Genomic DNA, 17,374 nt, shown 5'->3' on the forward strand with positions numbered 1-17,374 from the left:
CTTGTCCATCGGATTGCCAGACAGAGAAGCGTGATTCATCACTCCAGAGAACACATCCCCACTGCTCTAGAGTCCAGTGGCGACGTGCTTTACACCACTGCATCCGACACTTTGCATTGTACTTGGTGATGTAAGGCTTGGATGCAGCTGCTCGGCCATGGAAACCCATTCCATGAAGCTCTCTACACACTGTTCTTGAGCTAATCTGAAGGCCACACAAAGTTTGGAGGTCTGTAGCTATTGACTCTGCAGAAAGTTGCCGACTTCTGCACACCGTGCGCCTCAGCATGTGCTGACCCCGCTCTGTGATTTTTAACGTGGCCTACCACTTTGTGGCTGAGTTGCTGTTGTTCCCAATTGCTTCCACTTTGTTATGATACCACTATCAGTTGACCGTGGAATATTTAGTAGTGAGGAAATTTCACGAATGGACTTATTGCACAGGTGGCAACCTATCACGGTACCACACTTTAATTCACTGAACTCCTGAGAGCTACCCATTCTTTCACAAATGTTTGTAGAAGCAGTCTGCATGCTTAAGTGCTTGATTTTATACACCTGTGGCCATGGAAGTGATTGGAACACCTGCATTCAATGATTTGGAGGGATGTCCCAATAGTTTCTATTAGTAATTAATCTAGTAATTAATCTATTACTTGTTCCAGAGCTAATAGATTTGGCTTAAGGGCTATATTAAGGGCCCATCCACATGGAGACGGGTTTAGCTGTATACGCAAAAATTTTGTATCGAACAGGTGTTTTGTCCACACAGATCCAGCATTTTCAGAATTTTTTGAAACCGGGTCCCAGAGTGCATAAATCTGAAAATGGCTCCCTTGCATTTTTGTGTGTACAACCTATCTGTATATTTTGTGAAAAGATGATGTCATCACCCCACATGTCGACCCTAGTCAGACACCACTAACAGCACAAAACTGCAACAACAACAACAACAATAGAGGACTACATGCTTGTGTTTGTGCCGCAGAAGCTACTGAGCCTATTAGCTTTACTAAAATAAAGCTTTATTTCTAAGCTTTACTAAAGTTTGTATAGAGCGTGCAAGGTTTATGCGCATGCTCCAAGTCTTATTCTCCATTTTTAGTGTATCCCTGTGGCAGAATTACAGCGCCACATACTGATCTGGCATGTATACTACATCGTTTCAGTGGTTTCGTGTGTACACAGATATTTCTTGAGATGAGGGAAAAAAAGATTGGATAGGGAAAGTTCTGTCATGTGGATGTAGTCTAAGTTTCATAACTTTATATTTACATTGAAATTAAATCCTGTACTAACTAGAGCACTGCTTTTGTACGTTTGACTGAACTGTTTGCTTGTGTTTATTTCTTATTTTACTTCTTATACTGTTATAATGGCTATTGTTGTTAATTTAAATATTATTTTTCAATAAATAATGTTATATAAATAACATGCCATATTTTGGCAAATACTGTCTTTATGAGTGAGTCAGTCAGTCAGTCACAAAGACTTCTATATTGAAATTGACCAAAACAAGGAAACAAGGACATGTTTTTACTTTAAACAACATCTTACAAGAGCAACCGACAAATGCATTGACTAGCGCTGTCATGGGAATGGCTTTAATGTTAAAAGGACAAAGACAAAGATATCACTTTACTCAGCGGACATTCAAACCGATTTTGTGATTATGAATTTAAGATTGACCTGAAGAATATCAGCTAGATGCAGGTAATATACAGTATCTAAGGCGATCTCACTCTCATAATTCTCTACATGTTACAGTTTCAATGAAGCGACTTAACGTTCCTTCGTTACTAGTTCTAGAATTAGTAACGGAGGCTTAGGCTCAACTGTTAAACTGTCAACTTGAGATTTGAATCCGTGGTGGAAGGAAGTAGTTCCTCACAAAAGAGGGTTTTTAAAGACACTCCGTTGTTGTTCTTATATATTTACACACTTGTGCTGGCAAACTGTTGTATAAATGCAATATCACATGAGTGAGTAATATAGTAATATAAATACATATATTAAGAGAAGGTGTATGTATATTTATTTATATAAATATACATACACAATATTTATTTATTTAAATATTTATATTTATGTATGTATATTTATTCTATATATATATATATATATATATATATATATATATATATATATATATATATATATATATATAGAATAAATTCTGTTCTTTTAAACTTTCTATTCATCAAAAAATCCTGGGAAAAAATGTATCACGGTTTCCCGAGGAAAAAAATAAATAAAATAAGCAGCTCAATGGTTATCAACTTTAAAATTAATAAGAAATGTTTCTTGAGCACCAAATCAGCATTGATTTCTGAATGATAATGTGACATTGAAGACTGGAGTAATGGCCGTTGAAATATCAGCTTTGCCATCACAGGAATACATTTTATTTATATATAAATAAATAGTGACGTATGGAATATGTTTGCCGCCACACATGCATATCAGCAACGTGATGTTCAGAAACTTGGCCCATTCAGTCTCAGGTGATCAATAAAATGGAAACAGTGTAGATTTGATTATTCACTAGAAGACATAATTACTTCAATGGGACAGATTGCTTTGTTGTCACAATGGGCTGATATGGATGAAAGAAGCCGTTTTTTAGTGCAATAAACTTTGACTATATATTATAAGTTAGGAGGAAAAAAATAAATAAAAAACCTAAGGAGGAAAAAAATAAATAAAAAGAATGGTCCAGGTATCTGGTAGACTTAATACCTGTAGACTGCCCAAGAAGTTCCCAGCAGTCATGAGTTTTAGTGACTCTTGCCAGGAGGGCATGGTGCAGTTTTTCTCAGGATCAATTTTCACCGTGTTCACTCTCCTCTGGAAGAGTAACAACACACAGTCCATAATACGCATGATGAGGTGGGGCGGTCTGCCCAGTGTTCGCACCGTAGCAATGTCTGATGGCTTTATGGTCTGTTTACAGATAAAAATGGAGAGAAATACAGCATCTTGTTAGCATTCTGACATATGAACTAGTAGGCAGCAGTTCTGTGCATATCTGTGTATAACTTATTCATCCGAGTGGCAGATGTTATGGCTTATGGTTAACAAAGTTCAGCACACATCAGCTTAATGAGCAATACATGATGGATTTATATTTATGAATAAGTAGAAAAATCATTTGAAGCTGTGGGAAGGAGGGGGATGAAGCAGGAAGGTGTATGTTATAGTGTTGATAGCTGAGGATGCGGTATACAGTAAATGGTAATATAAAGGGTAAAGGAGAGAGTGAATGGGAGATGATAGAAACGGAACTGGTAAAGAGAGGTGTGATGAAACACTGAAAGGGAGAAATAAGTAGCTATGGGAAAACGCAGATAACAGATGTGAAAGGTATAAAGGAGCATGGTTTGCACTTTATGGAAAATAATGGCATGTTTTATGTTTAATATTAAGGGGGGAGTGGTTAATTTTGCATGTTTACATCTGATAATGGACATAATGACATGGTGGCTTATGAAGTCAATGAAAAATTAATATTCAGAATGGACAGAAAGCTAAACAATGTAGTGCCTGTAAAAAGTGATAAATTATAGGTCAAATACATAGGTTCCCTTTCGAAAGGGAACTCGCTCTGCGTTTACCGCTATGGGGAACTCCACTCACACCACTCCAATCCTATTGGCCGGCGACAGCCTATGACATCATCATAGCGCATACCCGGAAGTATAAAGGAGCGCCTGAGGAAGCAGTCGACATCTTCTCGTCTTTCGGGACTGTTCTGTCTATGCTATTGTTTTCAACACCGGTAAGGAATTACTCTATATATGCCTTGCAAACGTTCAGGAGAATGTGTTCATCCATGTCCCAGGGTTTTTTGACACTTGATTTACACATTTCTGGCGTTTTTTCTGTCTGGAGAGGAGCGCGCATAAACGGTGCTTGAGGGCGCCGTCTGTGTGTTTGTCTATTGTTCACTGTGAGCGTCTCCCTATCGGGACGCTCTGTTCTCGTTCGGCAATCTTCCCGAGGGAAGAGGTGTCTGCATCTGTGCCTGGTGATTCTAGCCCCGTGTGTGCTGAGGCAATACGGCGGCTGCAATCATAGGGCTCGCAGGTGAGCTTGTTGGGAAGTTTGAGAGAATTGTTTTCTCTCTCTCGGCTTCACCGGGGCTGACTAGGATGAGTGGCTGGATCACGGTGACGTCCGTGTTTGACGTCATCATGTCCGATAGCAAGCACTCCTCTGGCTGCTGGGGTATGTGGAGCTGCTGTGTTTTTGGGACGCGCTTTTTGGCAGGCTGCAGCTGCCATGAGATCGCATTAAGAAAGGGGCCACGCACGGATGGCTCGACGAACGGTTCCTTTTTATCCATGAATGTTGCAGCTCCCATAGACTTTTCATTCAGGGCCAGAGGTCCAGTATGGCTGCTCGGGGACCTCCTCTTTTCAGAGAGAGGCGCAGAGACGGCTGGACTCGAGGAGGAAGAAGCAGGTTTGAGGAGGTGATCGCAATAGCGTCTGTGATCGATTCCTCTTGTTGCAGGGGCAACTTTGCATTTTCCCTCGCCCCTTCTTCCTCCGCCTCCTGAGTTTGAGTTTCTCTACTTGCTCAGGTGCTTCTTTTACAGTTAGGCTGACGGCTGGGCCTTTGATATTTTTTTTCTAAAGGCCGCCCTCTGGCTTGATAGTGAAAGTGCTTTTAGGCTTAAAAGAACTTTTGATTTCATCCTTCTTCATGCATAAAAATAAGGAGGGAAAATCTTCGTTCTTCGAGCTGCAGGAAGGTAAGCTGGGTCTATATTTTTATGTATATAAAAAGTGTAGACCTTGTTTTTCCTGTATAGCTTTCCTGAGCATGTAGTCAGTAAAGTTAGAAGGGGTTCTTTGGGCAAAATAACTGTAGCATTAGGTTGGCTAGTTTTCAAAACATGCGGGCCGCTTTATAGCCGCTATTTTGTAGCCTCCTATGTTAGAGTAGCTTCTCAGCTAATACTTTAGTTTGGTTTGAGTTAGCACTCGTCACTTCAGTTATTTGTGTGCAGGTTGGCTTTATCAGCCGCCTGACACTGTTTGCTTGCAGTGCTTCATTTTTTTCCTCATATTTGAGGGATTCAAATGAAGCCCAAGCTTTGCTTGGACCAGTAGGCCTTAGCTAGCAGCTAGGCTAGAGCTAGGTTTAGGTGTTTGTTTGTTACATCACCCTTTTTATTACTGTCTCTGTGAGGTTGTATAGTTCCTAGTTCTGGCCTCCTCCTGAGGGAGTTGCTGGCCGTATGCCCATTTCCCCTTCGATGTGAAAATGTAGGTGCTATGGTTGAGGTTGACAGCTAAGGTTATAGGCTGTTATTGACCTTCCTGGTGCTGTTTTCCCCAGGTGGCAGGCCCTTATCTTTGAGAAGATATGTTATGCAGTGCTGCTAGGCCCCACTTTTTAGAACCTTTGTCATGTTTATAATGTTTTCACATGAGACCCCTGAATTATGTTCAAGTTTGAGGTTACAATGTTAAATATTTTAGCTTTCGTTCTCTAGGGTTCATTACAGATCTCAGATCTGTTTTGTGAAACATTTATCCTGTTTGGATGGCATGTATTACAAAGCATTTTGTGTTTGCTTTGGGGTTCTAAGCTTTAGCCCTACATACATATGTGAGCTTACTCTAAGTGCTGCCACAGGTTAGCGCCTGTTTCTGTGATAGCAGGCTGTGATTAGCCTCTATCTATGAACGTGATGTTTTGTTGTACTCCCAGGTTAGGGTTTGTGTTTCACTGAGTGCATCACCTGTTGGATTGCACACTCAGGTTGAGTGTAGAGAGTCTTATTCTGGTTAGAATAGTATGATCTCTGTAGCTCCCAGTCGATCATGACCACAGCAGCTGTTATGCATTTGCTGTTAGATTGTTGGCTCTTTATTGTAGCCTCTTTCTTAATACAGCTTGCTTTTTGGGCGCTGTTGGTTTCTGATCACAAGTTTGCTCACGTATTTTAGCACTGCCTCAGGCTTATGCTCACGTTGTTTGAGGTGGTAGGCCTTGTAGGCCTCCTTAGACCGTGATAGCATATTTATGTGTACTGGGTACATTGCCTGTTGGAATGTGTAGGCTTAAGCTCAGGTTGTGTAGCTAGTTACCCACAGTTATCATGTAGGGTCTAGAGCTGGTCCCCTTTGAGCTTGGGCCCTGTTTTGGCCATGGGCTGGCGCCACATGGTTCTGAAAGTAGTAGGCTCTGCTAGGCCTCCTTTTTGGTTTCATGGTGGCCCAGCTGGGTTGGTTATACTTAGACTCTTCCATGTTTGTGTCTTGCTTTCTGACTTACACCGCCATCAGCCATGCCTGCTTCTGTTAGAGTAGGCCCTAGGTCAGGCCTCTCATAGAGTTATGTGGCGCAGTGTGTACTCCTCTTATTTAAGTATTCGAGTACTTGGCCTACTGGCTGGTTTTGGTCAGGTAGCTACCACTGGCTGATGCCATTTGTTTATGGAAGTAGAAGGCCCCTCAGGGCCTCCTTTCAGATTGCATTTTGGCACAGTTTTTGTGTTGGCTTCTATTTTTACTCATCACCATGGATGGGTCGTGATTGCCACTAGCTGACGCCACATGTTTACGAGTTGTAGGCCTTTTTAGGCCTCCTGTGTATCATGCTGGAGCTTGGCTTTGTACTCCTCTCACTTAGAGAGTAAAAGGTGCTTTTACCGAGTACATTTTCTGAGTGGCTTACCTCTCAAGATGAGGTCATGCATTAAACCAACTGTTTGTTTGGGTTTATGCATTTTCTTCCTTGAGCATGGTCTCCTTTAGCTCTAGTTGAGCTAAATAGTTACCTTGTTTTTTACTTGGTTCTATTTTGCTCCTAGAACTTTAGTGGCCGCTAGCTGACACTGCGTGTGACGGGTAGGCCTTCGGGGCCTCCTTTGGGAACATGCTGGCATGTACCCCTTTTTTGTATTTTCTTTGATATTCCTCTCTGAAAACAGTAAAGGGATTTGTGTTGCTGGCTGGCCAGGGCTCCGGCTGATTCATTAACCTCCTTTGTAGTCGGTTTGTTCGGCCTGGAGCTTGATAACACTGCCGCAGGCTGATGCCACGTGTCTGCTGAGGTTATAGGCCCACGGGGCCTTCTTTAGCACGTGATGGCATACGCTGTACTCCTCTTGCTTAAAGAGTAAAAGGTTCTTTACCGAGTACACTGCTCATTGGATTGTGTTGGACAGACTGTTTCGTGGGCACTCACGGTACTTAATTACTTGGTGGTCATGCTTCCAGCATGCTATGTTTCAGGTGCATGCCTTACGGGCCACCCTAGAATATCACCTTATGTGTTGAGTTTCTGTGGAATGTTACGTTAATTTGTGAGAAATGTAGTTATGTTGTAGGCCCTTTTTCGGCCTCCATGACTATGTGCCTACATTATGGTCTGTCTGTTAGGTTGAGCTTCGTACTCCCCTTTGGGTTGACTGTGTAATTGTGCTTAGCTCCCTAAGCCGGTCGTTGGTTGTAGACTTCCATGATGTCTCCTGTTGAGACCGGCCCTTAGGCTGGTTTGTGCTCCCTTTACCAGGGTTTTTCTAGCGCACACCCTCCTCAGTGCTTTTATCAGCCACTGAGTAGATCCTAGGATGAGCGGATTATACTCCCCTCAATACGAGGGTTTATAGCACTTAGCTGAGTTCTGCTCTTCAGGATGCCCATCTCTGCACGTGGGTTTGAGTTGCTACTGCTCTTTCACAGTCACTCTTACCTGCTCTCTTCTCTGAAGAATGCACTTTAGAGATTCTGTGTATCAGACAAGGCTGGCCCAGACTATGTATGGCTTTCACTAGATTAATACGGCCTCCTTGGTGGCGCTGAGGGTGATTTTTCCCTTCTAGTGACTGGCCGGGGTTCCTTTCGGTTTCCTGGCCACATTCCCTTTAAGGGATCACTTCCCACGGAATGCTGGTCCCAGATGCCTTGAGTAGCCTTGGAAGGCTTTCTGCGGAAGGCCTCTTTTAGGCTCAGCTTGGGCTGTTGGCCTTAGGGAATGCTGTCACTGACAGCCTTGCGCGACCCGAGGGGGAGTTGCTCCCGGCTTTTCTCTGGAACTGCCGGACGTTTGTCTAGTCATTTGGCATGCACTCTCCTTTAGCATGGCGGCGTGGGTATATCATTCCCCATAGCGGTAAACACAGAGCGAGTTCCCTTTCGAAAGGGAACGTCTCCGGTTTACGTATGTAACCATGGTTCCCATTCAGTCAGTCACGTTCGACGTTACGTCGATACTGATGTAATGGGGTCTCGCTTGAGAGCCCAATCATGTCCAAGGGTACAAAATAAGCCAATGGGAATTGGCCAGTGAGATTTACATGCCGGACCACACCCCCGGCATCCGGGTATAAATAGGACCGGCCTACTCACTTTCATTCATACTTTTGCTTCGGAGCTGAGCAGTTGTACAGTGATCGCTCTTCCAATTCACCTCTACTGAGAGTAAATTTCTGAGCAAATAATTTTAATTTTAATTGCTATCAGGAGAACACTCCAAAAACAGTAATTTTAATTGCTATTTTGCTTGCAGCTCATCGAGGGATCTCTCTGCAGGTGTGATGGCGCATTCTAGCAGTGTTTGCATCCAGCTTGCTGTTTACACAGGGCGGCATTCACCCGTGGGCGCTTCTGCTGTGAGTATTTCCCTAAAAGAGCAAGCACGGCAGTGAGCGTCTTTTTAAAGATGCCTCTCTGTCCGTGCATTCCTGGATGCGGTCGTTTCCTGGTTTCATCTGACAGCTTGATCACTGTCTCACATGCCCAGCATGTGAATACAGCGTTCGTGGGTGATTCATGTTCTCAAGGGAACATGATCACGTCGACATGCAGGTCGTGACTCTCCTTTCTCGTAAAGGTTTGAGTCCCCTTTGTTGTTGCCCAGCCGCCGCTTGTGTGTAAGAGCACAGCCGCAGGTCTGTTCAACACTTTGGGTGACCGAGGGTTATAGCGAGAGCCTTCCACCGGGGAAACCACCACGGATCTCCTGCTCCTCAGCGTGTCGTGTGCCAGTGAGCTGCCTGCTGACAGCGCGTGTTGCCATGGCAACTCAGCGCATCATTGGCGCACCGGATGAGGATCAGATGTCGATTGCTGCATCGGTGAGAGGGCTGATGGGGGTTCTTCAGGTGGACTGTGCAACTGTGGTGCATTTATGCCCACAGAGTGCTACCACCTAGTGGAATCACCTATGTCTCCCATTCAGTGCCTGTGAGGTGATGGCAGCTCTAGCTGTTAAGCCTACAGTGCTGCTGGTCGGACCACCTCCTTCTTGCGTGCTTGGCCATCCTGCTGGCCAAGGCAATGCACGAGGGTAGTTCTGAGCCGGGGTTGATGCAGGAACCGCGCATGCTGACTGACCTTGCCCTCTGGGTGAGAGAAGTCGCAGCACGGGCCCTTGGCCAGACTCTGCCTCTACTTAGGGACGCTGTGCTTCCCGGGTTAGGCCCAAGCACCCTCGCTGCTCCCCGCGGGTACGTCTGTTGTCCCTTTGGTGCCACTTGTACGGGGCCTTGGTAGCCTCACTAGACCGTCCTGCTTGCCCATTCGGACAGTCAGACTCGGCTGTGCAATTCAGTTCGCCGGGCGGTCCCCCAGGTTCAGCGGTGTCTTGCTTGCCTCATGGCACACAAGCGCACCCCTGTCCTGTGAGTGGAGATTGCGTTCCTGCTCGTGGTGACGCAATAAAGCCTGTCCCTCCAGCCGAGATGAAGGTTGCAAGCGTCCTTCTTCCTACCCAACATAGCGGTGGTTTATGGCCGGTCTTGGGTTGCGTGTCTTGAATCGTGTCCCTAACAGGCTCCCGTTTAAGTTGTGTAGCGGTGGTTTATGGCCGGTCTTGGATTGCGTGTCTTGAATTGTGTCCCTAACAGGCTCCCGTTCAAGTTGTGTTCACCCCATGATTGGTTTGCAGCGATTGACCTGAAGGACATGTACTCTTGTTCACCTCGACAGACCGTGTTGCGCTCTGCTTCAAGGGTTGAGCATACCAGTACTAGGTCCTCCCTATTTGGCTGTCCCTGCCTTCCCGGGTATTTCCAAAGCCACGGAAGCTGCCCTTACCCGGCTCAGGGAGGTGGGCATTTGCATCTTGAACTATCCTGAGGACTGACCCATTCTGGCTCACTCTCGAGATCAGTCATGCGAACACAGGGACCTGTTGCTCATGCACCACAGCCATCTGGGGTTTCAGGTCAACTGGGAAAAGAGGCTCTTCTCTGTTCAGCGAACCTCTTTTCTCAGTCTGGAGACAGACTCATTCAGTATGACGGTGTGTCTCGCCAGCGAGCACGCACAATCGGTGCTGAACTGCCTGAATACATTCTCGCAGAAAACAGCGGTTCCACTGAAGCGATTCAGAGGCTCCTGGGGCATATGGCATTCGTAGCTGTGGTCACGCTGCTTGGATTGCTGCATATGACACCGCTTCAGCACTGGTTACACAACCGAGTCCCGAGGTGGGCATGGCACCAGGGCACGCTCCGTGTGATCATCACACCGAGTTGTTGTCGTACATTCAGCCCGGTGGTCGGACCTTGCTTTTCTACGGACCGGAGTCCCCCTAGTACAAGTGTCCAGGCATGTTGCTGTCACAACAGATGCCTCCACCACCGGTTGGGGTGCCATATGCAGTGGCCAGGTCACTGGCATATCAACTACCTCAAGTTGCTAGCAGTACTCCTTGCCCTGCGCCGGTTTCGACCGCTGCTGCACGGCAAGCATGTACTGGTCCAGATGGACAACACATCGACCGTAGCATACTTAAACCACCAGGGTGGTTTACTCAATTCGGGGTGTTGCTTCTTCCTGGGCGGTGGTGCACGGTGCCTCTGTTGCAGACATATGCAGAGCTGCAGGCTGGGCGACACCAAATACATTCGCGAGATATTACAATCTCCGAGTGTGCTGTCTACTCGTAGATAGGCAGGGGTGGTCGCTTGCTGTGCCATTTCCCTCGGGAATGCGAGCACTTCTCCTGCTCCTCAGTTCAGTTCCCCGTAACGGTGAACTCTGTGGAGTTCCTCCTGCATCCTGCAGCAGCCAGACGCGGCGGAGGCGTCTGGCACTAGGTCCACTACTCGTGCCCGATTGGTCTACCCTTGTACTGGGCTAGATGCCCATATGCTGTGAATCCCTGTGGGTAATCCCATATGTGTTTGTCCACGGTACGGTTTCCCTGATGGTAAACCCGTGTCTTTCCCTGGGCGGCTTCACTCTGCCCTGTCCCTGACTGCTAGTGTGTTCCTCCTGGAAGGTAGGACCTACATCAGAGATCTTCCATATGCGTTATTGTCCTCAGGCCAGTCCATATGTGTTTCCCACACATTCCCTCCCTTCGGGCAGGGTGTGGTCTCCGTAGCTTTCCCCTCCTCGGGGAATGCTTTCCTGGCGTTTTGGTCATGGCTAAAAACCGTGGGAATTGAGTCCCGAAGCACTCTTTCCCGGGGGTAAGGAAAAGCAGCTTCGACCTTCTCCATTGTATCGCCCTGTCCTCTCCATCCCACTGGTATGGAAGACATTCCTGGGCTTACTCTAGGCGCTGGAGGTTTACGAGTATGGGCCGCACTTGCATTTGGGCACGTTGCGGCTTGCCAGCATCTGCCTCCCTAACACTCGTAACGTGGTTCAGCTGCTATGGTGCTTTCCACTGGACCCCATTACGTCAGTATCGACGTAACGTCGAATGTGACTGACTGAATGGGAACGTCTAGGTTACTATTGTAACCCCCGTTCCCTGAAGGAGGGAATGGAGATGTTACGTCCCCTTGCCATAGCCCTGAGTCACCACTGAATGGCCAGGTGCCCTGGCTCGGCTCCTCAGCAAAATATGAATGAAAGTGAGTAGGCCGGTCCTATTTATACCTGGATGCCGGGGGTGTGGTCCGGTATGTAAATCTCACTGGCCAATTCCCATTGGCTCGTTTTGTACCCTTGGAGGTGATTGGGCTCCCAAGCGAGACCCCATTACGTCAGTATCAACGTAATGTCTCCGTTCCCTCCTTCAGGGAACAGGGGTTACAATAGTAACCTAGACGTTCCCTGAGAACAGGGAACGAGACTCTGCGTTTCCATGCCATGCTTCGGGCTGCCTGCTGAACAGTCCCTCAAGACGAGTAGGTGTCGACTGCTTCTTCAGGAGCTCCCTTTATACTTCCGGGTTTGCGCTATGATGACGTCATAGGCTGTCGCCGGCCAATAGGATTAGAGTGGTGTGATTCTTTGGCATTCAGACACCTGTCACCTGTTCCCCATAGTGGTAAACGCAGAGTCTCGTTCCCTATTCTCAGGGAACCATGGTTACATACGTAACCTGAGACGTTTTAGAAGATCTATTTAAACATTTTCCCACAGTGTTCTTAAATAGAAACCAACAATAATAAAAAAAGTAAAATTCTCATTCCTTTTTTATTTGTATTTGTAAATTATAGTTTTTGTAAAAAAATGTATTTGATTAAACATACACTGCCATACAAAAGGTAGGGGTCAGTAAAAAAGAAAAAGAAGTCACCTAAGGTGCATTTATTTGATCAAAAATGTGGTAAAACAGTAATATTGTGTAATATTATTACAATTTAAAATAACTCTTTTCTATCATAATATATTGTATAAAATTTAATTTATTCCAGTCATGGCAAACCTACATTTTCAGTAGAATGTCACATGATCCTTCAAAAATAATTCTGATAAGTTAGTTTGGATTATCAGTGCTGAAAAACACTGTGCTGAGGAAACCATGATGCTCTTTTTTTCAGCATTTATTTTATATACAAATGTATTTTGTAACATTATAAACGTCTTTACTGTCACTTTTGATCAAATTAATGCATCCTTGCTGAATACAAGTATTAATTTAATGGCAGTGTAGCTATTAGTATGATAGCATTAGTATTGTTTTCAATATATGCTATATGCCCCTAAAACCTTTCAGAAGCTCACTGAAGACAACGTAGGACAGTGTTTCTTAACTGTGGGTGTCTGGATGAATAATTCAAAATGTATAAAATATCTGATTCGAATATTATGCCAAATAAGTACAGTAATATTGTAACATATTACATATAAGCTATATTATTTATAAGCTATAGTGGTAATTTAAATGTATTGAAATATAGCTATTGTTTTAGTAACATTGACTTACTCTAAAAATGCTCCGCACTATCAAGAACATTTAGAAATCTACACAAGAAAAAAAGGAAAGAGTCCCAAGAATGATGGGATACATTATGGACAGATACATGGGAAGGACAGAGTGGGCAGGTGGTGGAAGGAAGAGGTGGGGTATGTGTTTGGGTGGTTGTATGATTGAGTGGGTGTGTGGGGTTGGTTAGAGGCGGCTGCTGTCAGACCCCTGCTTGCTACGAGACCACCTACAGCAACCCTGCCATCACACGGTCTATTTTTATACCCTCATAGGCAGCATGTAATTACGCAGAAGCTGCAGGCACTGAAATGCCCCACGAACATCACACTCCTCTCATTCTCTCCTCTCCTATGCTACCGTGTAATCGCTCCATATTGTTCCTGACCTGCAGTGCTGCCTCAGCCTCTTCCAGAGCAGGCCTGGCTGCCTCCAACTTCTCTTCAGCGATGGCCTTGTCTGCAGAGATGCTGTCAACTATGGCCTGTGCTTTATCTTTGACCTTTTGAACTTCAACTTTGACCTTTTCAGCAGCCTGAGCCTTCACGGTCACCTCCTTCAACACCTGAAACAAAAATGAGAAAACGCTAATATAGTAATTTCTGTAGCATTTCACGCTATAATTCTATAAGTCTGAGGTTATTAATTTATCATCCTAATGTTTCAGAGCTCAGTATTGATCTTTAGTTAGCCTGTGACTAGCAGGCAAGTCTTAGACTGAATGGATGGATGCAGCATGACGGATTTCATGTAGAATACATAGAATGAAATGTATTTTTCTAGTCCTTTTAAATGAAAATGTTTCTTGGATTACTATAACATACATAAAGTTAAAGTATGAAATGGAAGCAACATTTCTTTCCTTCTGTACTGTAACATACGGAGCTCAGCGTAAATGAGTACACCTCCTTTGAAAAGTAACATTTTAAACAATATCTCAATGAACACAAAAACAATTTCTAAAATGTTGACAAGACTAAGTTTAATATAACATCTGTTTAACTTATAACATGAAAGCAAGGTTAATAATATAACCTAGATTACACATTTTTCAGTTTTACTCAAATTAGGGTGATGCAAAAATGAGTACACCCCACAACAAAAACTACTACTATCTAGTACTTTGTATGGCCTCCATGATTTTTAATGACAGCACCAAGTCTTCTAGGCATGGAATGAACAAGTTGGCGACATTTTGCAACATCTATCTTTTTCCATTCTGCAAGAAGGACCTCTTTTAGAGACTGGATGCTGGATGGAGAGTGACGCTCAACTTGTCTCTTCAGAATTCCCCATAGGTGTTCGATTGGGTTCAGATCAGGAGCCATTGAATCACTTTCACCCTGTTCTTCTTCAGAAATCCAACAGTGGCCTTAGATGTGTGTTTAGGATCATTGTCATGTTGGAAAAGTGCACAACAACCAAGGGTACGGAGGGATGGTAGCATCTTCTCTTTCAGTATAAAGCAGTACATCTGTGAATTCATGATGCCATCAATGAAATGCAGCTCCCCAACACCAGCAGCACTCATGCAGCCCCACATAAGGACACTGCTACCATCATGTTTCACTGTAGGCACCATGCATTTTTCTTTGTAATCCTCACCTTTGCAATACCATACAGTTTTGAAGCCATCAGTTCCAAAAACATTTATCTGGGTCTCATCAGTCCAGAGTATAAAGTCCCAGTAGTCTTCATCTTTGTACGCATGGGCCCTGGCAAACTCTAGGCAGGCTTTTTTGTCCCTGGGCTTTAGGAAAGACTTATTTCATGGATGGCACCCATGCATGCCATTCCTCTGCAGCGTACACCGTATTGTGTCATGGGAAATAGTCACCCCAATTTTGGCTTTCTACTGTCTTACGCCACAGGGCAGCTCTGTGGACATAAGCATCTAATGCCCGAACAGGGCAGAGCAGACTGAGTTTTTCCTGATCAGGTGTAGAAAAAGGTGGAGGACAGAATGCCTGCAGCATAATAGGACCTACAGTATTAGTAGGGACCTTGGGCACATAACCCGGTCTTGGGTGAAGAAAGGCTTTAACCATGTCTGGAGCAAATTCCAGACATGATGGAGCAAGTCTCCAATTCTTTTAAGAGACAAAATTGCCAGAAGAAAGATGATTTTCAAAGTGAGGAACTTTTCAGGAACCTCTTCCAATGGTTCGAAAGGAGCCAGGGTCAGACCTTCTAATACAATGGCTAAGTCCAAAGCCGGTGTTCTAGTGCGCTGAACAGGCCTCAACCTCAACGTGTAATGAAGAAATCACGTGACCAACGGATTTCTTCCTACAGATTTTCCATCAATGGGTGAATGGTAAGCAGAAATAGCTGCAGCATACACTTTTAAAGTAGAAGGGGATAATCCAGTGGAGAAACGTTCTTGCAAGAACTCAAGTACATGACCCACAGTGCAAAGATCTAGGTCTAGATGATGCTCTTCACACCAAGAAGAAAACAGCCTCCACTTAATGGCATACAATTTCCTCATAGAAGGAGCTCTGGATTGGAGAATGGTCTCCACCACTACCCTGGCATCCACTCCAAGAGGAGCTGGATGAATGAGGGAGAACCATAACTGACAGTGTGTTGTCTACAGAGATGCAAACAGGTCCACTTCTGCATGACGAACTTCTCCCAAAGGAGCTCCACCACCTCGGGGTGAAGCCTCCATTCCCCGGGTCTCAGCCCCTGCCTCAACAGGATGTCTGCTCCCTGATTTTTAAGCCCAGGAATGTAGGCTGCCCTCAGAGAGAGCAGCTTCCCCTGGACCCACAGGAGGATCTGATGGGCCAGATTGCATAGGTGATGTGACCTCAGACCCCCCTGATGGTTGATATAGGAGACCACCGACGTGTTATCTGTGTGGACAAATGTGTGATGGCCCCTCAAGTCTGGGAGGAAGTGTTTGAGAGCTCAAAACACCGCCATAATTTCCAGCCAATTTATGTGCCAGGGAAGTAGATGGTCCTGCCACAGACCCTGAGCTGAGCGACCACTCATGTTCGCTCCCCGACCCGTGAGGGAAGCATCCGTCGTTAGCATTACGCGACGACAAGGAGCTCCCAACACAGGCCCTTGGGACAGGAACCAAGGTTTTTTTCCACATGACTAAGGCACGAAGGCATCGCCGCGTGACCTTGATCATGCGAAACGGATTTCCCCTCGGGGAGAATCCCTTGGTCATGAGCCACCACTGTAAAGGTCTCATGTGCAGCAGGCCAAAAGGTATCACATTGGACGGTGCTGCCATCAGACCTAACAGTCTCTGAAACTGTTTTAAAATTGAAGCAAGACGAACAGGGGAGAGCTGAGCCTGCATGTTCTTCAAGTCCCAAACAACGCCCAGAAAAGTGGTCATCTGAGATGGAGTGAGCACACACAGTTGAGCCTGAACCCCAACCTTCTAATTTGGGCGAGAACGACATCTTGATGTCGGACCGCCATGTGCTCGGATTGAGCCAGAATCAACCAATTGGTGATATAATTCAATATGCGAATGCCCTGGAGTCTCAGAGGAGCCAGCGCTGCATCCACTCATTCCGTGAAGGTGCGGGGTGTTAAACTTAGGCCGAAAGGAAGTACCCGATATTGGTATGCTTCGCCCCTGAAAGCAAACCTCAGGAACTTCCTGTGTTGAGGATGGATTGATACATGAAAATATGCGTCTTTGAGATCAATCGTCACAAACCAGTCCTCGGATTTGATTTGTGCTGCAATCTGTTTGAGTGTGAGCATCTTGAACTTCAACTTTTGAACTGTGTGATTCAAAACGTGCAGATCTAGAATGGAATGCACAAGCCTGAACTGTATTCTGTAACCCTTTTCTGTAGTTTTCAGCACCCATTGAGATATATTGGGCAGACATTTCCATTCTGCCAGAAAATCTACTAAGGGAACCAGTCTCTCTATTGGTTGGGCAATCAGACCAATGTCCTGAAACGGCGAAACGGCAGGAAGCAGCTGAACTGAACGCTCTACCAGGAAGCCTTGAAAGCCTCTGCACCCTGAAGCACACGAGGTGGCAGGGTTGGCAGAACGGCTTCCTGAGGGCACCAAGAGAAGCGGGCACCATGTAATGAGGTGAACTCCGTTTCTCCCCGGAGGGGACCACCAATGTTCCCTCTAAGCTGCGCGTGTGAAAGAATAATTGCCGCGCAGAGGACAAAAATCATGTGTGGGAAAATCGAGGAAAATCCATTCGATTGTAGTTTAAATGAGAAATAAGTGCAGTGCTCTGGTC

The 17,374-nt window shown here is 45.3% G+C and overlaps 1 protein-coding gene across 1 annotated transcript in view; it reads right to left on the reverse strand.

The window, feature by feature from the left end:
• The window catches only part of dnah5 (dynein, axonemal, heavy chain 5), a 159,621-nt gene that overhangs the window by 43,718 nt on the left and 98,529 nt on the right, over window positions 1–17,374 (reverse strand). Inside the window, 2 exon segments of the mRNA XM_048152165.1 lie at window positions 2,740–2,943; window positions 13,520–13,696. Coding sequence (XP_048008122.1) covers window positions 2,740–2,943; window positions 13,520–13,696 — 381 coding nt within the window.

This window comes from Megalobrama amblycephala, linkage group LG13 (assembly GCF_018812025.1).
Source record: "Megalobrama amblycephala isolate DHTTF-2021 linkage group LG13, ASM1881202v1, whole genome shotgun sequence".
Taxonomy (NCBI): Eukaryota; Metazoa; Chordata; class Actinopteri; order Cypriniformes; family Xenocyprididae; genus Megalobrama; species Megalobrama amblycephala.